The following is a 23,716-nucleotide window of genomic DNA, read 5'->3' as shown; positions in this document are numbered from 1 at the left end:
AAATATGTTACATCTTACATAATGGGTTGACAATATAATTTATAGATTTTTCCTATATTATTATGTATGATTCTTTCTTTATTCGATCAAGTTTTGGTATATTACTTTTCTGGGGTTTATTCCTCTTGAACACCGAATTATAATATATATCTTATAAAAAGTAATTTCTATTATAAATTTGTTAACGTCGTGTTTTGTACACCTAGACAAGGCTCTTAACAACTCAAGTCAGGACTATCACCTGTAAACACAAAGGAGAAAGTGGGCTCAGGATTGTTCAGAGAGTCTCTAATGCCTAAATTAGTTAATATTCTTAGTAAGTCGTGTAAGAGTGCAAGAGTTCAAAAAGAGTCGATACTTGGAGGAGGGGGGATCAGCTCTATTGCTGAGGGGACACCGTGTACCCTATATCAGGGAGTTCAATCATTCATAGTATAGCCCGGTCATGACCCTTTAATATGGTGGAGAGTATGAGATGACGCCATTAATACGGTGTGGAGGTTGGGGGATGGTCCCATCTGTCATTGTCAACGATCTTTTTCTTGCGTGGAGCTTACCTCTCAGGCTAAGGTAATTTGCAGGTCAAGCATCTGAAGCGGCGCTTGGGGGCAATTTGTAGGTAGGGCATCTAAAGCAGCTCTTGGGCCCTTCTTTAGGGAATGGGGATTGGGCTAGATTGGCCCCTTGCAGTCCTGTATGGGCACTCCTTTAGGGAATGGGGCCTAGGCTAGATTAGGGCCCTTGCGATCCTGTATGGACCCATCCTATGGGATAGGAGAAATCTTCCTCACAAAACTAATTGTAATAAATAATATAGAAAAATACTACTTATTATCTCTATACTATAACACCATATATTATTATTATTTTTTTCCTTAGCAAGTATGTGCTATAGGGATACGAGTAAAAGAAATCAATTAATTTAATAAAAATAAAAAAAATAAATATGGTATGTGGTATGTTAAATGATGAGTACCAAAACTCTATAATATAATAGTCTAAAGAGTTGAAAAGATAATTAATGAATAATGTGGATTTCAAGCCATTCAATTGGCATAGAATTTACCTATAGGACCAATACGTATACATTTTCTTTTGTGCGAGGAAAACATGTATCTTAGAATAAAGAAGAAATAGAACCTGCAATTCTTCTAACAATATCTCCATTTATTTATGTAGACTGTATGAAACATACTCAGAGCGACGTCAGAACCATTCCCGTACAAGGAAAGCGGTCAAGGACTCTAGCCTGCCTGTCTGCCTCGATCGGATCCGTCCGTTTGGCGTAAGGGTTTAAATCGTAGTTCGAATCCGACGGTGCATTTGCTTAGCAAAAACATGACACTGCTCTGGTTAAACCCCTCCCTCTCTCTGAGACTCTCTCTCCGAGAACAAGCCCCTAATCCTCGTCTCTCTTTGTATTTCAGATAAGAAGAAGAAGAAGAAGAAGAAGAGAGACCTTACCTTCATTTCTCTCCAGACTTTCATCTCCCTGGTTTATTTCATTTTCTATACGATGGTATCACATACTCAGAACCTCGAGTGCAGAATGTACGAAGCCAAATATCCAGAAGTGGACATGGCGGTTATGATTCAAGTGAAAAATATCGCCGATATGGGAGCGTACGTCTCCTTGCTCGAGTACAATAATATTGAGGGCATGATACTGTTCTCGGAGCTCTCCCGTCGTCGGATTCGTAGTGTGAGTAGTCTTATCAAGGTGGGTCGGATTGAACCGGTCATGGTGCTCCGAGTGGACAAGGAGAAGGGCTACATCGACCTCAGCAAGAGGCGGGTTTCTGAGGAGGATATCCAGGCCTGCGAAGAGAGATACAACAAGAGCAAGCTCGTCCACTCGATTATGGGCCACGTCGCCGAGACTATGGGCGTAGATTTGGAGGTTTTACCATTATTCTTTTAATACATTTTTTCGAGATCATTGGTTTATTAAACGTTATTTCTTTTCCGGGGTATTTTGATTACTAGGGCTTTACGCTTTTTTTACCCGTTTGTTTTTGCTATTAGTGTGTTCGCGGATTTTGATTTTTAGACGCAGGGCAAATTTAATTGGTACTCCTAGAAGAATTATAGTTCAGTTACCATTTTCTTCTGCTGGATCAAGCGGTTTCACTGTTGCATCACTTGCTTAATTGGTAGCTTGAAAAATGTAATATAATATGGCATCGATATTGCATCAGGAGGTTGGCACGTAGCATGATTTAGAATCATTTTAACAGGCAAATCATTCTAGTAGCTATTTTAAACGGTTTCTGTTGGCAACTTGCAATTATTTCCGGCTGGGGTTGCTAGGAGAATTGAGAATATTTATCGTAATTTCTTATGGGGAGGAAAAGAAGTTTTATTTTGTTAGTTGGAACAAGGTTTGTCAACCAGTTTTTTGTGGAGGATTGGGGGTTTGAAATTTGAGATTGTTTAATCAAGCACTCCTTGGGAAATGACTTTGGAGATATCATGAAGAGAGAGATGCTTTATGGAAGAATGTTGTTGCTGTTAAATATCGGAGTGGGTGGGGGGATTGGTGTTCTAAAGAAGTTAGAGGAGCGTATGGGGTGAGTTTATGGAAGTTTATTAGGAAAGGTTGGGAGGAGTTTTTTAAACATACTAAATTTAAGGTGGGGGAAGGGAAGAGGATTCTCTTTTGGCATGACATTTGGTGTGGGGAATCAGTTCTTAAATCAGATTTTCCATCTCTCTACAGGCTGGCAAGGGATCAAATGTTGCTATGGCAGATTATCTCAATGTACGGATAATAATTTTTCATGGAATGTTGACTTTATTAGAAATCCAAATGACTGGGAAGTTTATGTTGTTTCAGATTTTTTGGGAATAATTCAAAAGTGATCAGGGAAGAGAGGATAGGCTATTGTGGGACTATGCTGGAAATTTCAGGATTTCAGTCAGTTCTTATTATAAGGTTCTTAATTGTCATTTTGGCTGTGTGTTTCCATGGAAAAGCATTTGGAAGGTGAAGGTGCCTACTAAGGTGGCGTTCTTCAGTTGGGTGGTTGCTTTAGAGAAAGTATTGACTACGGATAATCTTAGAAAACGTGGTTTGTGTATAGCCAATTGGTGTGTCATGTGCAAGAAGGATGGAGAATCTGTAAATCATCTGTTTTTACATTGTGAGGTGGCAAACTCTTTGTGGTATGTGGTTATTGGTCGGACAGGTTTATTTTGATGCCTAAGGAAGTAGTGGAGCTTCTTGCATGTTGGCGTGGTTGTGAGGTGAGGAAAGATGTTGCTGCCAGGTGGAGAATGATTCATTTGTGTTTAATGTAGTGTCTATGGCTGGAAAGAAATGGGAGATGTTTTGAAGACAAGGAGCGCTCTTTTGAAGATCTTCGAAACTTTTTCTTTTCTACTTTGCGTTTGTGGGCTAAGATACTTGTGAGGAATGATGAGAATGTACTGAATCTGTTTCTGTTTTAGTTTTCCTATTTTCTAGAGTGTAGTAGGTATTTCTTTTGTATATCTCTTTTTAGTTTTCCTATATCCTGTTGGGGTGTGTGTGTATGCACACAAGTGTGGGTACTTTATATTTTGGATGTGCCAAATAGCATTTTTATAGACAAGCATGAGATCTTATTCCGCCCTTTTTTAATTTTACTGCTACGCTGTGTACTCTTCCTCATAATTAATAGTAGCTGCCGAGTCCCTTTAAGCTCCACTATGCCTTGTATCTTTTTCTGATTTGGCACTCAAGTCCCTTTCCATTGCATCCCTCAACAAAATCTTGACCGATGTTGGTGCTTGCATATTTTTTTCATTCTTTTCATGGGTATTACTGAATGGAAGCTACCTGTTTCAGGATCTGTATATCCATGTTGGCTGGCCTTTGTACCGGAAATATGGTCATGCTTTTGAGGTGAGAGTGTTCACTACCTTTTAGAAGTGATTGTTTATGTTCTGAATTTGCAGTTGGAAATCTAACCTTTCATGTGCAGGCATTCAAAATAATAGTGACTGATCCTGATTCTGTTCTGACTTCTCTCACCCGGGAAGTCAAAGAAATTGGCCCTGATGGACAGGAGGTAAGTTTTTTCTGTGTAAGGTGTTATTGCACATTCTTCTTGTTGATGACTAAAGCCTTTTCCATCTTGTTTTACAGATTACTAAGGTGGTTCCTGCTATGTCAGAGGAAGTGAAAGAAGCTCTGAAAAAGAATATTAGGAGAAGAATGACCCCACAACCTTTGAAGATTCGAGCTGACATTGAAATGAAATGCTTCCAGTTTGACGGCATTCTTTACATAAAGGTTTTATTTTTTGTTTGCTGTTTGATGGGTGTTTACTTTTAAAAACTTGCGTTCTATTGTTTTAAGCTATGCTTCTGTTACAAAGTGCAGGATGTTTTAATCTCTTGACTTTGCAGGATGCCATGCAAAAAGCTGAGGCTGCTGGCAATGATGACTGTCCTGTAAAAATTAAATTGGTTGCTCCTCCACTTTATGTTCTTACCACTCAGACTCTTGACAAGGTTTATGCAAGCTCTCACCAGCGTTTATTTGAAAATCTGTTTTTTACACTGTAACCTATACAATAGGAGGCAAATTTTGGTTATTATTTAAACTAGTCAGCTAATTCAATGCAAGTGCCTGCTTGTGAACTTTTTCTGAAAAAAAAATATGGGACACTCTTAATCAGCCAAATAATGGAAGCTGCCATTCCACTGGTTATTTGGTTCTGTTTGTGTTAAATAATTCAAATATATTCAGTATACGACCCTGCAATCCTCAAAATTACAACTGGTAACACCACCCCACCTCACCCCCCCCCCCCCCCCCCCCAACCGACTCTTTTACCAAGCTGGGAAGCGTCAGATTAGTTAACCCTTCTTTTTTTTGGATGCAGTTCTCTACTGGTCTGTTTCTAATTACTTGTTTAATGAAATTGACGTATTTTTTCTGGATTGGGCAGGAGCAAGGAATAGCAGTTCTCAACAGAGCCATTACAGCTTGCACTGAAGCAATAGAAAAGCAGAAGGGGAAACTCGTAGTGAAGGAAGCGCCCAGAGCTGTGAGTGTTACTTTTAACTTCAATCATGGTGTTTTTGTCGTCCACTGGATTTTGAATTCAGTTGGCATCTTCTTATGGAGAAACCTCATATCTTGGCGTATCTTTGTCTAAATAGATTTTCACTTTGCATAGCAACTTGCCATTTTTCTTTTCGGGTCTGATATGGTGCATTAATTTAGGTGAGTGAAAGAGATGATAAACTACTTGCTGAGCACATGGCCAAGCTACGGCAGGATAATGAAGAGATTAGTGGCGATGAGGATAGCGAGGAAGAGGAAGACACGGGAATGGGAGAAGTTGATGTGAACGGAGGTTCTGGCATAACAGACTGAAACAGCATAGAGAGCAACTTATTTTTCTTTGATATTTTTGTTTTTCTTCTTTTTAAAAGTAGCTCTTTTTATTATTCTATACAACCAATTTCAAAGTAGGCTATATTGAGATGGTATTACTTAGAAAATTTTGAGCAAGCATTTTTTTTAACCCGTATTATTGTTTTGAAACTTTTCTTTGTGCAACGTTAATGCACTGACAGCGATTAGCTGTGAAACCAACTGTACTGGTTAGATAGGTAGGGATCTGATGGACTAGCACTGACTAGGACCATATGGACATATGGTGACGTGGTTTTTGACATTGTAGCTGAATTGGGTGCTCTGCACGTGGGACTAGTACGCATAAGATCTATTCAACCCCTATATATATATTATATATATATTTTAATTTGTTAACTTTCTCAAGAAAAATTCAATTTATGATACGGTTTGAATAACGCATGGTATAGTGTTTTTAAGTTATAATTTGATTTGAAAAATAAATTTTAAAATATAAGTGATGGAAATGGTATGTTCTTTCTTAAATAAAAAATGAGTTAACATGTGTCAGATTGTTTTACTGTAAAATGATGAACCGGCCTGTTCGATGTTGACATTCAGATTGGCCAGCATTTAATTAAAACTGAAGATTAAAAATCTGGTTGAAGCAGGTATTTTTGTTCCATGTACACACAGAGTAACAGAAGTGAAGGCGAGTGGTAAGGAGGTGATTCAAGTTCCCCGTCAGAGCATGTCCATATCTTTTTTTCCGATGGGTTATTAATTAGGAGTAGCAGGGTTGGCTATATCGGGTTAAAGGTGTGGCCAAACAAACAAAACTTGGTTGAGATTTGCCAAATTCCCACCAAATACCAAACAATCCTCGGCGTGGGTACTATATGATATAGATCAGCCGCATTCTTCGCACACCTCACATATTTTTTTTTTTTATTAACTCAGCACATGAGGTGTGCTGCGATTATAGGCTGATGTAAATAATTTAACTATGATATATAAGCTCCAAAGAAGGAACAAATTGACGGCACGCCTCCTCTTAGGTACTATTCTATTACTAATTCACTTGTATAATCACACCAAATAACCCACTTTTCTAATTCCTCATCTCGTATGATCCCCCCCCCCTCTCTGTGTGAGAGAGAAATGCCCTTGCTTAGTTCCCCTTTCCACTGCTTACAGATTCCCGCTTCCGTGGCCCAAGAGCAGGGACATGGTGAGATACTGAGATTGATTCTTTGGTATTGTTTTTCCCTATATCATTTATGGAAATGATGTTCTGGATTTAATTGAAGGGTGGGGCTACTCTGCTGCCCTACCTTTATTGCTGAGCGTACCCCAGCCATTTTTTTTTCTTTTTTTTTTTTACATTTTTTTAATACATTTAAATATTTTTAAAAAATATAAAAATATACTAATACACTTAAAATTACTTTCTTAATCACTAAGTAAAAAAAAAAAAAAAAAGTCAAGCGATCACTTTGAGCGGTCAAAGTAGGAGGCAAAGTAGAGTTTTTCTTAATTGAATATGGATTGATTCTGAAAGCTCCGCATTATCTTAGAATGTTTAGAAAATCCATTTTAATTCTGCAAATTGCAAAAGAAATTGAGGGATGTATTTCAAACGAAACAATATAAGCTTTGATTTGCAACATAATAAAAGCTATTTTTTCTCTTACCTCTACACTATCATACTCCTCGCATTGTAGGTTCTATCGATTGATATAAGAAAGAAAAATATATAGCAATTAAAAACATTCACTTCCTCGATTCTTGTCAAGGTGAGAATTCTATACATTCGACATATATTTTTTAAAGCAACAAAAAAGATTTGATTCGATCAAGTGAATTGAGATTTTCTATTGAGATGAGCTCTTTATAGAAGATGTAATCAACATGTCAATTAACTCATTGGGATGATTTTCTGCAAACCATACCATACCATCCCATACCGTTCATCAAGCTAAAAAATTCCAAACGCACAGAAATGGAAGGCAAGAAGAAAAATCGACAAAATTTCAAATGCTAGTAGAAAACAAAACCAGCAGTTCCAATTAGTTTACATTATGATACAAAATGACGTAGACAAGTAAGTAGAGTGACAAAGATGTGACCCGCAATCATCACACGGATCGCAACCATTATTATTATTCGGTGAGTTATTGAACAAGAATTCCTGTGCAGCGGAAGATTAGAAGGAAGAAATGCAATCAGTGGTGGTATTGCTTCCAATGAGCTTACCATCGGCCGCTTCCACAGAGCGCGAATAGCACTTGAACAAATCCCTGTAACTAAACCTCTGTCGAGTAAGTGCCGAACCGGAGAGTACCGAATGATCCCTCACCTCCATCCACCCTCTACTATCCTGCGAATAGTAAACGAGGCTCGAAAAGTCCCCATGCGAATACCTCTCACTCAATGCACGGCTAACATTCGTGACAAGCAAATACGTATCCTTCTTCCTCTGCGGTCCCGGTTGCGTTGAGGTAATGACACTCAGGGGGTATGTCCTCCTAACGCTTAAACGAGTAACCGCTGTACCTCCTTCGTTCCTCACCACCACCTCTCTCCACGCCTTTACCTTCTGCTTTACCAATTTATAAGCTCCATTCTTCACGAAATTTACCGAGCTCTTCAACCTGTAATCTTGCGAGAACACCGTGGTCAAGTTTCCTGCGCTGGACTTGACCCACCCCCCGAACTGGGCTTTCCTTTCTGCCTGTACCTTGAATGACCCATCAAGAAGCTTGAAATCTTCTCGACGTTTGATCTTTAGTCGAGGACTATTATAAACAACAGATCGAGCTTTGAGCCTCTTCGATGCTTTGTGATCCACCCAAAGGTGCAAGTTCGCATTCACGAGCCAATACGAAATGCCTCCGCTCACTCCAAATCCATAGCTATGAACCTTGCCATCCAAAAGCTGGCCTAGAAACGGTGTCAAATCGAAGTCATAGCTAGGAAGGTTGAACGCTCCAATCCCCACAACCGGTTCCCAAAACAACGGGTTCACCCCACCCGTGAACATGACCGGAAACGGAGCCTCCGACCCGGCAAACTTTCCGTCGACTATCACAAAAACCTCTCTGTAAGCTCCGTTACCTCGTCCAGTGGTCAAGTTGTTCGTTTCGATGTACGAATTTGGCGGGTTCGAGTACCAAAACTCGTCGTTTCCGTGAAAGGACACGTACAGTTCCAACACGGCTCGGTAAGTATTCCGCGGAATTCGAATTCTCTGGGAATACACATCCGATTCGCTCTCGATTCTGAACCAAGATCCCCTGTTGCCCCGATCGGATATCGGGATTATAAAATCGGCAGGTGTTTCATATAATCCCGCTAGACCTTGCCAGGAACGAACCCCACCCTTCTGTTGTTTCTCCCTAAGAAACCCGAAGTTTTGATGGTAAACCAGTGACTGATCCTCGTCGGCGTTCTCCTTGTAATACAGGAACGTAACGGCAACATGGTAAACGCCGGTGTAGAAGTTGTTGACGATGTTTTCAAGCATCATGGTGACGTTGAGGTCAGAGCGTGAGAGGAGAGAGGAATACCTGGTGATGTCCTTTCGAACTTTCCAGAAGATTCCGCACTTGGTCGGTTCGGCTGTGCTGGTGCGGAGTAGCTCTGCGCCGCCTAGCCACAATCCGGCGATTCGATCGTATTGTTCGCCTCTGCATTCGGCGCGGAGTTCGAGGGAGACGTAGGACCAGGGGGGAAGGCATTCGGAAGGCGGGGAGTAGCTCGTGGAAAAGGGAGGGGAGTTGATTGTGTTGGCGAAGGAGTGGCGGAGGATCTGGTGGGTACATGATGGGATTAGAAAATCGGACGGTAGGGGATGCGCGAGCTCCAAGTATTCTTGATGGTGGGATGAGACGTGGGATTTGGTGTAGCGATCTGGGGAGGAGAAGGGTGAGACAGGAACAATGAAGAAGAGCAGCAGAAACAGGAAGATGGACATTTTTTTTTTTTTTTTTTTTGTTAAAATGGAAAAAAATAGTTCACTATTGTTTTATTTTTCTTTTGCCCATACAAAGCCTTTTTAGGAAGCTTCGATGATTAGGAGTGTGTACGAATGATCTTCTGCAGTTGGTGAATGATTGCGTTTCAGTTACCCAAAAAAATGAAATTGATTGTGGTGGATTTGTGTTATGTACAATTGAATGGTGAATATAATAGGGCAATCAAGTATCAAAGGAATAGTGCTTGATTCTGGCTTTGGAGGGTAGGAATGCCGTAACGTGAGTTTGCTATGTACAATACTGGTTGCGACCTGTGTGCATTTAACGTGCTGATTGCTAATTCACTAAAATATCATTAAGTTTTATCTGTCTGTACGGGTATGCGAGGAGGTATGAACCTTCTTGAATGTAATGGAACTCAAGTCAAAGGTATACACACATTCGAACGAAAATGCTTCATACAAGTTTTTTTTTTTTTTTTTATAACAAAAACGCTTGTTTTCTTGGCATTCCAACTTTTGTACAAGCTTCGGTAAGTTGAGATATACAATAACGGGGTTCAGGAGAAGGAAGATGGAAATTAACAAGTAACATCAGAAGAGAGGGCGCCCCTGCTTATGAGGAACTGCGAGATGTCATCATAGCCCAAGGCCCCAGCTATGTAGAGACTGGTAGTACCTTTGGCGCTCTTGGCATTAACATCGGCTCCCTTGTCCACCAATACCTCAACTGTCTCCATACTGCCACTGTGTACAGCCAAATGAAGCGGTGCATGGCCTTCGTTGTCCTGGCAGTCCAAGTCTACCCCGTATGCGACAAGCATGAGAGTTGCGTCCCTGTGCCCTTTCATTGCTGCTGCATGGAGGGCTGTCAACCCGTACTGATCACGGTAGCTGATGTCCGCACCCTTGCGCAGCAGCGTCTCAAGGCGCTCCAACTCTCCGCGCATTGCAGCCATTAGCACTGCTTCTCCTCGCTCCAGAGTCTCTACAACCTTTTTCTGAAACATCATTCAATCTTTTGATTATGCATAACGATGCATGATAAAGCCATTCTCCCCTAACATCAATTTTTAATTACTAATAATTTGTAGATTAGATGATTTTGTCAATAATACGAGTCAGACTAATTTGGATTCTTGCACGACTTTCATTTCTAGTAAGAAAATTAATTAGCCTAATTACGATTCTGTTAAGAAACATAAAAAGAACTTTGAAGGATCTTTTCAAGCATAGATTACACACCGACTAGCAATAAATAATTGAAGGGTAATAATATTGAGACAATACATTTCGCAATATATATTTTTAAATAATAATATTTTTATAAAATAATTTATAAAACCTATCTTCATTTTAAAATATAATTTTGTAAGGTGTCGTGAAAAGCTGAGTCTTTATCATTTTTCAATAATTAATGATAATAACTGCTCTCTTTGTTCTTAACTCGAGACTTACATGTCCCTTGTCGCGAGCAACGTCGAGCGGGGATCGCCCACGATCATTGGGGATTGTTGGGTCCGCACCCGATTCGATCAGCATCCCAACCATTCGCCGGTCCCCATTAGCCGCTGCCCTATAAAGCGCGGTGCGACCGTCCTTACTCCTCGCGTTCGCATCTGCACCCGATTCTAGCAACACCTTCGCACACTTAATACTTCCCTTGCTGGCAGCCAAATGCAAAATTGTACGACCCTCTTTGTCACTGGAATCCAGCGAAGCATACCCCCTCATCCTTATTAAACTCAACATCTCATCCTTCCGATCAAACGCCACCGCCACGTGTACCTCACTCCATCCCTTGGATGAGTCCGCCGGATAACTCGCATTATCCAATTTCACACGGGTTTCTATCTTCAACCCGGCTTCAACGAGCAGGTTAACCATCTCCTCCGAGGTGACCAGCTCAGTAGCGACTCGGAGGAGCGACTCTGCTTCCCTCGGTGACAACTCGGAGAGAACAGATTTCTGCCGCTTGATTAAGCTCCGGACGGCGTCCAAGTCTCCACACCTGACAGCATGGAGAAGAAGGATGGGACCCACAAAGGCGACCTTGAGCTTGAGGTCCTGAGTTGACACGTAAGGGATGGTGGAAAACCAAGAGTTGATGGAGTCCTGGCGAGTCGACTCGACGGAGCTAGAAACAAACTTGGCGGTTTTGATGAGGAAACGATCGGATGGTGAGCGAGGAAAGGTGGGTGGGAGTTGGATTTGGGGTTTGAGGATGATTTGAAATGTGGCGTAAGACAAGGGAGGAATAAGTCCACACGGTGGATTAACCAGGAATTTGTTGGGTGAGGAGGTTTGGACTTTGAAGGCTATGGGGGTGGTGGCGCAGAGTGACCGCAGGCGCACGTTAGCCCGGCATTTGCAGTTCAGTGCGAAGTCTAGGCGCACCTCTGGCTCTGACACTTCCACTAGTCTTTCCATTGCAAGAAAGAGGGAGTGTTCGTGTTGGAGATGATAACTGTATGCCTTCCCTTTAACGAGAGCACGTGATCCGTGGGGGCTCTTCAATTAATCACCCTCCCCGTTTTGGATCTACGTTTGTCGTTTGTGAAATCCATACTAAACGCGTGATTTGCATGCCATGTGACAATAGAGTCAATGAAACAGCTTGTTTCAAACATTGTCGTTTTGGACCATATTTCATTTTTTTTCAACACATTATAATAGAGTTTGGTTGGTGAAATAACATTTCCTCTCGGCATCTATATTTTATAAAACCGTGATCTCTAAAAGTATGAATCATCTTGTAGTGTTTTTACGATAAGGACTATAATTCTAATAGGATTCATAGAAATATGAAATTCCCTTGTTTAATTTGTTCTTAGGCATCTTGTAAAATTATTTATATTTTTTATAATGTTTTTATGTTAAGTGTTCGATTGAATGAGACTATTTGATAAAAATATTTTAAAAACTAAATAAATAATAGTAGGGGAAGACTATTGCTTTAATCGTGGTATGTATAAATCATGTTTTTTGCTTCATTTTAAAAAAATATAGAATGTAAATTCAGGTTTTATTTATTTTTCTATTTTTGGAGGGATGAAATGGCTCCTCATTATTATATACTAATTTACAAATGGTCACAATCAAACAAAAAAAAAAGTAAATTAAAAAAAAAAAAGTCTGCTAGAGACATAAATAGATACCACGAAGGGTCCAGCACACTAATGTGACACTACCAACATACTAATGTGGCACATTGTCACGTCTCTTTTTTTTTCCCATCTCTCTCTCTCTCTCCTCCTCGACGTTGTCTGCCCCCAGGGTGGTTCCCAACCACTATAGCCAATGGACGACGACTATCGACCATGCAAGCCGTGCATGAAATGTGCACCAATGTGCATGACAAGCTCACGATACTATCATGAGCTCCGTGTCCCCTCTGGCGGTTGCCACTTAGACCGATAGAAACTTTTGTCAACTTAGGGGTGAATCCTGACCATCCCAGCCAACTAACAGCGCCATTGACCATGCACATAGTACGTGAAATGTGCACTAATGTGTACAACAAGTTCATAGCACTGTCGTGAGCTCCACGTAGGCGGTGTTGCTCAGGCCATGGCGGGCACAAAGAGAAGGCACAGTAAGAGAGCAGGGATGGCTGGTACCGGAAGAGAGGTGAGAGAGAGAGAGAGAGAAAGAAGAGAAAAAAAAGGGGGAAGGAAACGTGACACATCAGTAATATGTCACATCAATGTGTGAAATTTTTTTTTGATTTTTTTTTATCTATAAAATTTTTCTAAAAAAAACTTCGTTTCATAATTCAAATTTAACGAGACTTATATTAACAAAAAAAAAAAAAAACTTTTATCCTTTATAATAGAAAGAAGAATAATATTCATGCAATTATTTTACAATCAATTTTACAACCAGGCAATGTAATAACATCACTTCATCAAAAATATTAAAAAAAATTATTTCTGTATAATATATATATATATATAGGTATAATTATTGTCTTTTAAAGTATATAGTTGTAGATTTACAGGTCCCAACTCTCTTTCAAAGAGTCATCTCTTCACAAGAGAATCTTGTAATACAGGGAGTGTTTAATTAAGATATATTTTCTTTCGCAAACTTTCCTTGATCAAACCCTATCGCACACCCGACTTCTGGCAAACCATGGTTATGAGAGTACTTTTTTTTTTTTTTTTTTTGTGGAGTTCACCACTTGAGGTATTAAATAATCACATTAAAATATTAAATTATAGTCTAATTTACTCAAAGGAAAACACCATTCTCACGTAGTAATGTCACCGATTTTTTTGTACCGATTCACCTTTTAAAGTATTTTTTAATGAATTTACGATTATTTTGTATTTTTTTTTAAAATAATGTTTAAAAATGGTTTTTTAAAGAAAGCTTTTTGGCCGTTCTGTGAGGAATCCTCTATGGTGTAGCATCACCCTTTAGGGAAAAAACTAAAGTCACCGATGATGGGTCCTATACTTTTTTTTTTTTGTTTTTTAACTTAGTAATTAAGGAATTATTTTTTTAATAATATTGTGTTTTTCTAAAAAATTATATTTAAGGATATAAAAAAATAAATAAAAAAAATATAAGAAAAGAACCAAATGGCCTTATCGGAACTCATTATCAATCTACACTCTAGGTGAGTGTAGCACGACTTTTAAGTGTCTTAAATATTGAGTTGAGATAAGATAAATTGATATAAAATAAATAAAATATTATTTTTAATAATAATATTATTTTAGAATTTGAAAATTTTAAATTATTTATCATATTTTATATAAAAATTTTAAAACACAAAATACCGGCCTTACTCAAATTGCCTTAAGGTCCCAAACTAGACACGAACAGATGAACGGCAGTGGAAAACCGGTGATCCTGTGCGGCCCGAAAAGGCAAAAGCTAAAAAACGGTCGAGTCCACAGGTTCGCTATCGTTACCCATGGTAGCAATCATCTGCTTTATCGCACTGCCATGAATCCGGCTTGCTCCTAACCGTTGCCTCTCCTGATAGCGCCAAGAGTTCCATGCGGCTCGCGTCACTGTATCCCCTACACCTCCTCACTCTGTCATAGCGGGTAATTAGTTGTTTCGGAGAATAAAAAACACACCACTCTCATTCCCACCCCCCAAACCTGCCCTATTCTCAGCTCTCTCCCTCTTTCACTGCGATTTCGCCCCTGTTCTTCTTCCTCCTCCTCTCTCTAACTCTCTGGTTCTAGTTCCGTATACTCACTGTAAAATGTTCTACTCGCACCAGCTTCTGGCTCGCAAGGCTCCGATGGGGCAGATTTGGTACTCATCATTGCCATTCATTTCCAATGATGTCCAGCTTTTGATTCTTGCATTAATGGATACTGATTATGTATTGAATTCGAACGTCCTATTTCTGTATGCCAAAAATTTCTTAGCATACAGAAACATTTTGACTCACCCTCTATTTTTTGTTTGTTCTGTCTCTGTTTTCTAGCACATCTTCTCCAAGTAAACCCAAGCTTCTTAACCGTGTCTTTTTTATTTTCATTATAGTTCCCGTAAATTCTATTTATTCGTGTTTTGAAATATTTCCACGAATTTACTGTCTCTGGATTATGGAAGCCTGTGAATCATAGTTTTTATGTGACTTCTCTCAGTCTACTTGAACTCGAATACACGAGTCGTAACTTCTGAAAGCTCAAGCTCTGATCTAGAGGTTGAATTTGAAAATAGGTTGTAGTTTTTCCGAGTTACTTTTTTTTTTTTTTTGCCCCATATATTACATGAATTGGATTTATGTAACTCTGTCGATGAAATCTCTGCAGCGTTCACATTGCCTGTTCATTTGGATGTCTAATTTCTCTCTTTCTCTCTCTTTTTGATGAAGGATGGCTGCGACTATGCATGCAAAGATCAATCGGAGAAAGCTCGACAAGCTCAACATCATCAAGATCTGGTTATTTTTTTATTAATTAATTGTCGTGATTACTAATATTTCCATTGAGGTTTCTTCTACTTCAAAGGCCTTCTACTTACTCTCGGGCTTACTTTTCCAATTTTTTCATATATACCACGCGCGCGCGCGCGCATGTACAGTGAAGAGATTTTGAATCCTTCAGTTCCTATGGCCCTCAGACTCTCCGGGATTCTCATGGGTAATCGTTCACTACCTCTCTGCCTCTCCCTCATTTTTCTTCCATGCAAATCTCTGTTTTCGTGCACTCACAAAGACTCTCCTCCGCGTCGTTCTCAGGTGGGGTTGTGATTGTCTACGAGCGAAAAGTCAAAATCCTCTACGGTATATTTGTTTTCTAGTCGCGTACTAATTTAATTTCAAACCTCAAATTCAGTATTTGTTTTATATATCTCATGCGTGGGTAACTCTGATTTGCTTCACAGATGACGTTACCCGTCTTCTGGTACGTACTTACGTGTACTTCTCAAGTCTCCATTGCACTTTTGTTTTATGATTTTTTTTTCCGTTCAATTTTGGTGTTCTCAGGTTGAAATAAATGAAGCATGGAAGGTGAAAGCTGCTCCAGACCCCACTGTCCTCCCTAAAGGAAAATCCCAAGCCAAGTCAGTCACAGTTTCTCTTTGGTTTTTACATTCATCCACACTTCGACGCATTTGTAAGTAGTTAGCTAATTTGGAAAATTGTCTATTGTGGCATTAATTTATCTATTCACAAGCAAATTAAACGGCGCAGTTGAAAGTCGGTTACAATCGACCAATACGCATTTTCCTTTCAGAAACTACGCATTAGAGTATATTACTATAATACTATATTGTATATTCCGCCTATTGCCAAGCGAGCAAGGCATGGTGGAAGAGTAAGAAGGTTAATTTATATCTATATAGTTATGGTAATTTGGTTTGACTCGCCTTGTTTGCAGGAAAGAAGCAGTGACATTACCTGAGAACGAAGAGATAGATGTTGGAGATATTGAACAGTCCCTCAATTTTTCCAATACCCGGGGCTTCCAACAGACCGCCTATTTTGCCATGGTAATGTAAAGGAGACACCCTACATTACCTAAAGACCCAAACTTATTATGATCATGCATCATCATCAACAAATTTTATGAAGTCCCGTTAGGTGAATCATGTCTCTGGAAAAAAATATAGTGGAGGCATAAGTAGAAGAGAAGAAATATACCAGCGTGTCTTCTGCACAATCACATGCTAAAAACAACCAACGGCGAATCATTTTCACTCTGACTGATGTGTTTGACGCATTTACACAGTCACCCATCAATCGAGAAGGTCTTCTTCTTTTGGGTTTTTTTTTTAATTTTTTTTTTCATAATTTTTTTAATATATTTAAATATTTAAAAAAAATTAAAAAATTCCAATACACTTAAAATTATTTCCTTAATTACTAAATAAAAAAAAAATTACCAAACAGTCAAATAAAACACTACAAATGAGAGGACAAAATAGTGTTTTTCTTTCACATAATCCTCTTCGTTGTTTGGTGCATATACATGCATACATATTGCAACTCCATCCACTCATCCCAATTAGTTAGGATAAGTATATGATTATCTCATTTCATCTTATCATTACAATTTTTTCAAATTCTTATATAAAAATATAATAAATAATTCAATTTTTTCAAATATAAAAATAAAAATAATATTAAAAAATAATATTTAACAATATTTTATTTAACTTTTAACAAAACATCTCATCTCATTTTAACTCTCTATCCAAACCCATCATAAAGTATGTCTGAACAAATAGACCCTAAACCAAGTAGATACTTATGTTGGCTTATTTTAAGAATATAATATAAATAATTAAATCAAGTTATTTTTATCGGTTTAAGTTTTTTAGACAAGTGATACTTTCTATAGTATTAAGATAAAAGTGTTCAAATTCTATTTCAACACTCTATACCTTATTTAATTAAATATTTAAGGCAATGTACCCTAACCCACACGCAAATGATTGTTAAGAATATAATAAAAAAACTGTCGTATTCATGCACAAAACTCAGTTTTCGTGTTTTTCGACTTTTGATAGTCATTACAAATGTATCACAATGTCTCTTCTTGTAAAACTATCCCTTTCCTCCACTTAAGCTGGGGGTGAGATGTATTTCTATTTGTGAAATTTCTTCAGAAAATTATCAAAGGTGGTAATGGTCCAGACATACTGTGATAGAACCAGAAATAGAGTTGATGAGATATCCTCCAAAATTACTCAAGAGTAAACTTTTTGTGTTTGCAGCGACTGGACACGATGGATGAACCTTACACTAATGATAATGCAAGGGAGGAAGATCCGTGCCAAAACTTTCATCAAGGTTAATTTTTTTTATTCCTAATATCAGCCTCCTTCCTATTTTTAATTTGGACCATATATGTTGCTAATATCTGCTACTTTGTCAAAGCAGCCGATGCGGACAACATCACCTTATTTGAACGTTTTGATTCATACCAAGCCAATGCAGATATGTTCAACCGCTTTGAAAGGTTAAATCCATTGGAATGGGTATTTTAAATGTTAGGCAGCGTGCAATTCCTTTTTCTTACCTTTTTTTACTCCATGGTAAAGTATTTTGGGCCACCGCGTTTTTTACAAGTATGACCATATGCATAATAAAACTTGGAATATCAATGGTTAAGAATTCAAAAAATTTGAATGAAACGATCCCACATTTGCAGATCTGAAATGGATCTTGATAATCCTCGGTGTTGATTGAAGTTCTTATACAATTCTTCGTTCATCGGACGCAGATTTGATATTGAAGGGGATGATGAGACGCAGCTGAACTTCGCTTCAGGAGAGCACACGGAAATCCCAACGACCCTCCTACCCTCCCCTCATAGACACGATAATCCTCTAAGAGGTAAGAACAATAATGCATTTTAAAGCTTTCAACTCGGCTTAAATAATGCGAAACTTTCACTTGTCTTCTTAATTAGTTCGATTCCAGAGACGCCTAAGCATGCACTACACTCCTCTTCGTTTATTTGCTACATTTTCACGCCTATATTCCCCACTAGAGACAAATAAGGTCATGCTATTGCAATACTTGTTGAGATAGGTGTCATAAATGAGTTTTTTTATAGCTATCGTTTACAAATACTAATTCGTTTCTGTTCAACCATCATGCTTGGCAAATGCTTTCCGTGCACCCACCAATCCTTACAACCCCCCCCCCCCCCCCCCCCGGGGTCCAAGAAAAAAAACTCAGGATACTTCTCAATAGGATGAAAATAGCAAAGAAAGAGAAGCACAGATTGCAGGTTTTTTTGAGATGGTGTTTTCGGTTTGGAAAACCTAGCAAGCTTTATACGATGTTACCTTGGATAATTGCAATGAACCAATTACTGGGTTTTCTTAGTTCCATTGATTAGGTATATCAGTACCTGTCTCGTGTGATTGGTTCTTTCTTCTTTTTTTAACTGAGATTGAAAGCATCAGATTATTAGTTGAACATGTGGACGGTTTTCTTAATTTCTCACCGTCAAAAAGAAATCTATAAAGCTGTGTGCGCTAACCTCTAAGCCCTTCTGCAGCTGATGAATTTCAATACCAACATCCAGATCACCAGGTCAATCGGACATCTGACGAATGCAAGGAAGCTATACAGGTAGCATAATTTAACATCGTGTAACCCCAGCAACCAGAGTGTGAAGAATATAAGAAAAGAAACCATACAAACTTAACCAAGAAAGTTTGGTGAAGCAGGATCAAGAGAGGCAGGGAGTAAAAAGAAGAAAAACTAGAAGACCAACAGCCTCTCTCATGGATTATGAACAAACCGTGATCCCCGGTCCTATATACCAGTCTTGGCTTCAAAATGCCTCAGATATTGTCTCAAGAAGGGGAAGAAAGAGAAAGGTTTGTCCCGGCTTCAATTTATTCGATTCTATATAGCACTAACAAAGAGATTTTGTTTGACCACTAAAGTTGTGCCATGATTAAAGCGAACTTTTTACTTGACTAGCTAAAATGCAAGGGAAAATTGAACTGGTTATATCATATCTTAGACTCATATTGAGTTGGGAAAGATCTCAGACATTATTCTGAAACATGGATTTTTTAAAGATTGGTTTACAAAGAGTAAAATTTTGCGTAGTATAGAGAAAGCAATTATCTCAGTATTCCTGAGTTACAATACAAGTATTTGTACTTTTTGTTGCAGCACACGGAGATCATGTCTACTATGAAGATAGCTAACCTCATGGAATTGCCGCCGGTTGTACTAATTGGTGGTTTATTTATAAATGGAAGTAAAGCAGTCCATTATCCACCACCTCTTCTCGAGCTATGGATGAAAAGCATCCAACCTCCCCATGGCTCAGCTTCTGGTTGTAATACACAATTTCTTTTGAGAATTTCCTCTTGAAAAGAACTAGAGGATAGAGTGATAAACAGTGCTTTTGCATGCAGAAAGGACCTCTCCACCCTTGCCACCAGAACCAACATCGTTTTCACCACCAGAAAGAGCACATTACCAAGAGTCAATAGGATTTGTAAGCCGCTCCACCAATCTGTTGCTTTACTTTAATATCTTCCAGGAAAAGAACTCCCCAGTATATATCTGACCATTTATAAATGCGAAGCCTTTTGAAGAATTTCATAGTGGAGCTGGCTCCCAGTCATTGGGAGTTTCCATAGAGAAGCAACGGACAAATGTCTTCAACCATGAAATCCCAACTGAATTCCTCATGGATGAACTACGGGCCAACCTTATGAACAATCGGGTGAGGGTAGCTGAAGCCAATCCGATGGTCACACCTGGGAATTCTGGTATAATGATCTATCTTCTTTGAATAGATTGTATTGCTCACTTTTCTGGGGAAACTCTTGACGTCATCCAATGTTTATGAGGATATTCTACTTCAATTTTTTGCATGATGTAAATTATAGTTGACGAAGCCGGATCCATTCCTAGCTCAGCGTCTGGACATGGTGTTCTCTCACATAATTCCGAAGTCAATTCAGGAAGGTCGGTAGTTATATTTCGTGAATTGCCATTCGGTCTTCAAGTAGTGACAACTATATTGCACATGTTAGGGCCTACAAGGCTACAAATGTAATGTGCTTCATTTTAAAACTGTGTGATGGATTTTGACTGTTGAAGTACCAAGTTTCCACGTGTCCAACAGGAAAAGGCCTTATTCGTCATCTAGACACAGCAGTGGTGGCCTTGAACCAGTGGCTGAGGAGAATCCGTGGAAGCATTCTGACCCCAATTTTAAGTTAACAAGGTTGTCTGAAAATGGCCCGACACCTGATCAAGGTCTATGACTTGGCAATCCTTCTCAATTGGTGCATCGAGTATAGTTTTAGCCTTTAGGAGTAGTTTCTCTATATACTTGAGCATTGTTCCTCACCTTATCAAACATTTTTGCAGATCTGTTTGTGGAAACTGGAGTGACTCAAACACAACATGAAAGCATCAACCCTCCCGTTGAGAAGATGACTGATTCTATTCGAATGTATAATTCTCTTTTACATCTGTTGAATTCTCCAATCCAGAAGTGATTTTGAATTTATAACTAAATCAAGCATGTTCCTTTGACATGCCTGTAGGCAGATGAAAGCGCATTTTGACACACCGGGAGCCCCTCAAGTAGAATCCCTGAACAACCTAGCAATTGGAATGAGTAGAAAAGGAGCCGCCTTGCTCTTCTATCAGACTTGCGGTACACACCCCAATGATCCCATCCATGTTTACTTCCCCAGCCTACTATCGCACTACACTGCTAACTTTGACTGTTAAAATCAGATCGCAACGTCCGAAGTTTTTCAACTAAGAAGCAACTAACGTAACTGGGTTTTTGATGTGTAGTTCTGGCTTCTCGAGATATCCTGAGAGTAGAGCAAACGGTGCCTTTTGGGGACATCCTCATCTCTAGAGGGGCAAAGATGTGACAGATGTAAGTACCTTAAATTCATAGTTTTTCTGTGATGGTGTATTTCCCTTATTGGTTTAGGACATTGGGTTTGCCATGAGAACATTTTGTTTTGCTTTTTGCCGTCGCAGCTTATGTTGCACTGATAAATACAGGAATCGAAGAGCTTGGGTAGACCCTAGGAGTAGTAAAGGGGGGTCTCCCCTGTTTCTTTTGGTTGAAATACTATTTACTTTCGTGATTTATCATTTATGTGATGCATCCTATACAGCTTTAGCAAGAATTTTAGCACTCATTATCATTTTCCCCAACAGTTCATTTATAGCTCTGGATGTTGTTGGGTAACTAGTTCCAACTTCCAAGCTTGTTCTTCCAAACAACTGCAGATTAGTCTCTCCATTAAATTGAAATAAATGGCCTGTCGTGACAATTAAAACTGATAAAAAAATAAAAAATTCTATTTATCATTTATTTCATCATCCTCTTTTCAACATTTCATTCTATCATGTGGCATTATATAATTAGCCCACAAATTGAATGTGACAAATAATCTTCTATTATTTAATATCACATAATGATACAGTGGAAAGATAATAATAAAAAGAAATGGTAGATAAAATTAATTAAAAAAAAAACCAAATCGAGAGGATTCTTTGTTTTATTAGAGTATATTGTTTCTAGACGAAGGGTTTTTTTTTTAAGTGGCCAGAAGGGGACTACAAAGGACCAAAACCGCGAGCAACGGCATGCGCACAAAAGTTTGGGCTGGCACCTTGTTTTGTAGCGAAGAACAACTCATAACCCCACATGTAATTAATATTTTAGTTATGATGATTCCTCAAGTGTGCGCGCCGTGGGCGTGCTTTGACCCATAAAGACATTGACGGGATAATTCAGAAGTTTTAGGCCTGGTTTGTATTTGTAAGCCATTTTAATTTATTTCAACGCATCTCAATTTATCTCACTATTATTTATTATTATTTATCAACTTTAATTCACAAATCTCATTAATATTCACAATTCATCTCACTACTATTTACAATCCATCTTAACTCATCTCCACTCATTTTCGAATCTAAAAGATACCTTAAACTTTTGCAGTACACTTTTGGTAGTTTTAAAAAATTACACAATCCATCACATTAGTAGAATATATATTTAATAAAGTGTGCAAATCAATAAATAAAAATGATTGCATATAAATTTTTGTTTCTTTATATGTATGGCATTACTTACATTCGCATCGCACAATTACATACTAAAACTTTTTAAAAGCCAAAAGGATAATATCAATTTTTACAAGGAGATTCTCATATTGGACTAATTTATCATTTCTTTAAAAGATGATTACCTTTCATTTAATATTGTTTTAAACACATTTTGTTCCCGCGTAGAAGAATAGTGAATACTACTGGATGACCTTAATTACGGTTTCATTTATGATTTTATTATTTAAGGCCTTTTTCATTTTTAGTCCTTAGTTCCTTACCATAATGAGCTCTTTTTCATTTTTAAAGTTATAGCCTCACCACTTAAACAGGTTATAGCCTCACCAACCACTGAAAGCTGTACCCCCTCTTAACTCTTTCCTCTCACCTTCCAGCCTCCTAAAAAACCCAACCCCCGGACCTCCCTCTCTAAACAGTCAATGTGGGCACCATGGTTGAGATCACCAAGCAGGGTCCGCACCACATCAAAACGAACCTCACCCAACTTCTCTTGCTCATCCTTCAAAGACATACAAAGCCTCTGTGGAGAAGAATCCAACCCCCAACCCGCATCCCCCAAGTCTCCCTCCATTTTCCGCCGTGTCCGGATATCCACTTCACTACTCCGCGCCTGGGTTCACCGTAATGCACCACAACCGTGCATCACATTCCCCGGTGCCGATCAACGCATCGTGCTCTATTTCACGAGCCTCCGCGTCGTGCGCAAGACCTTCAATGACTGCAGGGTCGTCAGATCGATTCTCCGAGGCTTCCGCGTCTCGATCGACGAACGAGATGTGTCGATGGACGCCCAGTTTTTAGACGAGCTGCAGGGGATCATAGGTTGTACGAAATTGAGCCTACCGATAGTTTTCATTGGGGGGAGATACATTGGCGGGGCCGAGGAGATCGGACGGCTCCACGAGAGTGGGGAATTAAACAAATTGATCGCAGGGTTGCCGGTGGTGGACCTGGGCGCATGTGATATCTGCGGAGGGCTTAGATTCATTTTATGTGATCTGTGTGATGGGAGCCACAAGGTGTTCGTGGAGAAAATCGGGTTCAGAAGCTGCACCGTTTGCAATGTGAACGGTCTGATAAGGTGTTCTTGTTCTTTCGTGCTCCACCGCAGCCTCACCAAATAATAACGTAGGAAAACCCCTCAAAATAAGGTTTCTTTTTGTCCATTTTAAGGAGTACAGTTCATGAGAGAGCTATCTGTATCTAAATTGTTATTAATGGACCGCTCTTTTTGCCACATTCATTATGTACTTTACCACAAGACTCTCTTATCGTATTGCAAGTGCAGGCACAACGTGTTAGTATGTTCTGTTGGAAGTAGTACTTG

At 39.0% G+C, this 23,716-nt stretch overlaps 5 protein-coding genes across 8 annotated transcripts; 3 read left to right on the top strand and 2 right to left on the bottom strand.

Moving 5' to 3' along the window:
• Positions 1-1,516: 1,516 nt before the first annotated feature.
• LOC121265423 (eukaryotic translation initiation factor 2 subunit alpha homolog) lies at positions 1,517-5,368 on the top strand. Its single transcript, XM_041169055.1, has 7 exons — positions 1,517-1,900; positions 3,830-3,886; positions 3,966-4,052; positions 4,130-4,276; positions 4,393-4,497; positions 4,938-5,036; positions 5,216-5,368. The coding sequence occupies exons 1-7, from the start codon at positions 1,517-1,519 to the stop codon at positions 5,366-5,368; spliced, it is 1,032 nt and encodes a 343-aa protein (XP_041024989.1).
• Positions 5,369-7,394: 2,026 nt separating this feature from the next.
• On the bottom strand, positions 7,395-9,452 carry LOC121234593 (peptide-N4-(N-acetyl-beta-glucosaminyl)asparagine amidase A). The gene has a single exon (XM_041130594.1). It carries the CDS (start codon positions 9,324-9,326, stop codon positions 7,557-7,559), a length of 1,770 nt encoding a protein of 589 aa, XP_040986528.1. The 5' UTR covers positions 9,327-9,452; the 3' UTR covers positions 7,395-7,556.
• Positions 9,453-9,771: 319 nt separating this feature from the next.
• LOC121240568 (protein VAPYRIN-like) lies at positions 9,772-11,898 on the bottom strand. The gene is made up of 2 exons (XM_041138039.1): positions 10,785-11,898; positions 9,772-10,327 (listed from the first exon to the last, which is right to left on the bottom strand). The coding sequence occupies exons 1-2, from the start codon at positions 11,754-11,756 to the stop codon at positions 9,908-9,910; spliced, it is 1,392 nt and encodes a 463-aa protein (XP_040993973.1). The 5' UTR covers positions 11,757-11,898; the 3' UTR covers positions 9,772-9,907.
• A 3,274-nt stretch (positions 11,899-15,172) lies between these two features.
• Positions 15,173-21,405, top strand: LOC121265840 (sister chromatid cohesion 1 protein 1). Of its 4 annotated transcripts, none has more exons than XM_041169521.1 (20): positions 15,173-15,240; positions 15,381-15,439; positions 15,538-15,582; positions 15,684-15,703; positions 15,787-15,863; positions 16,181-16,292; positions 17,520-17,595; positions 17,686-17,764; positions 18,029-18,141; positions 18,815-18,888; positions 18,987-19,139; positions 19,444-19,609; positions 19,692-19,774; positions 19,865-20,051; positions 20,172-20,250; positions 20,411-20,544; positions 20,659-20,743; positions 20,838-20,950; positions 21,097-21,184; positions 21,292-21,405. In XM_041169521.1, the coding sequence occupies exons 1-19, from the start codon at positions 15,173-15,175 to the stop codon at positions 21,177-21,179; spliced, it is 1,806 nt and encodes a 601-aa protein (XP_041025455.1). In that variant the 3' UTR covers positions 21,180-21,184; positions 21,292-21,405. The 4 variants fall into 4 exon arrangements, with proteins under 4 accessions (XP_041025455.1, XP_041025449.1, XP_041025444.1 ...); XM_041169515.1 differs by having other exon boundaries at positions 20,393-20,544; positions 21,316-21,405; XM_041169510.1 differs by having other exon boundaries at positions 20,393-20,544; positions 21,097-21,405.
• A 1,274-nt stretch (positions 21,406-22,679) lies between these two features.
• On the top strand, positions 22,680-23,626 carry LOC121265868 (uncharacterized protein At5g39865-like). Its single transcript, XM_041169541.1, has one exon. It carries the CDS (start codon positions 22,809-22,811, stop codon positions 23,511-23,513), a length of 705 nt encoding a protein of 234 aa, XP_041025475.1. The 5' UTR covers positions 22,680-22,808; the 3' UTR covers positions 23,514-23,626.
• Positions 23,627-23,716: the final 90 nt, after the last annotated feature.

The sequence above is a fragment of the Juglans microcarpa x Juglans regia genome, chromosome 1D (assembly GCF_004785595.1).
Source record: "Juglans microcarpa x Juglans regia isolate MS1-56 chromosome 1D, Jm3101_v1.0, whole genome shotgun sequence".
NCBI lineage: Eukaryota > Viridiplantae > Streptophyta > Magnoliopsida > Fagales > Juglandaceae > Juglans > Juglans microcarpa x Juglans regia.
This window is presented reverse-complemented; position numbering and strand designations above follow the sequence as displayed.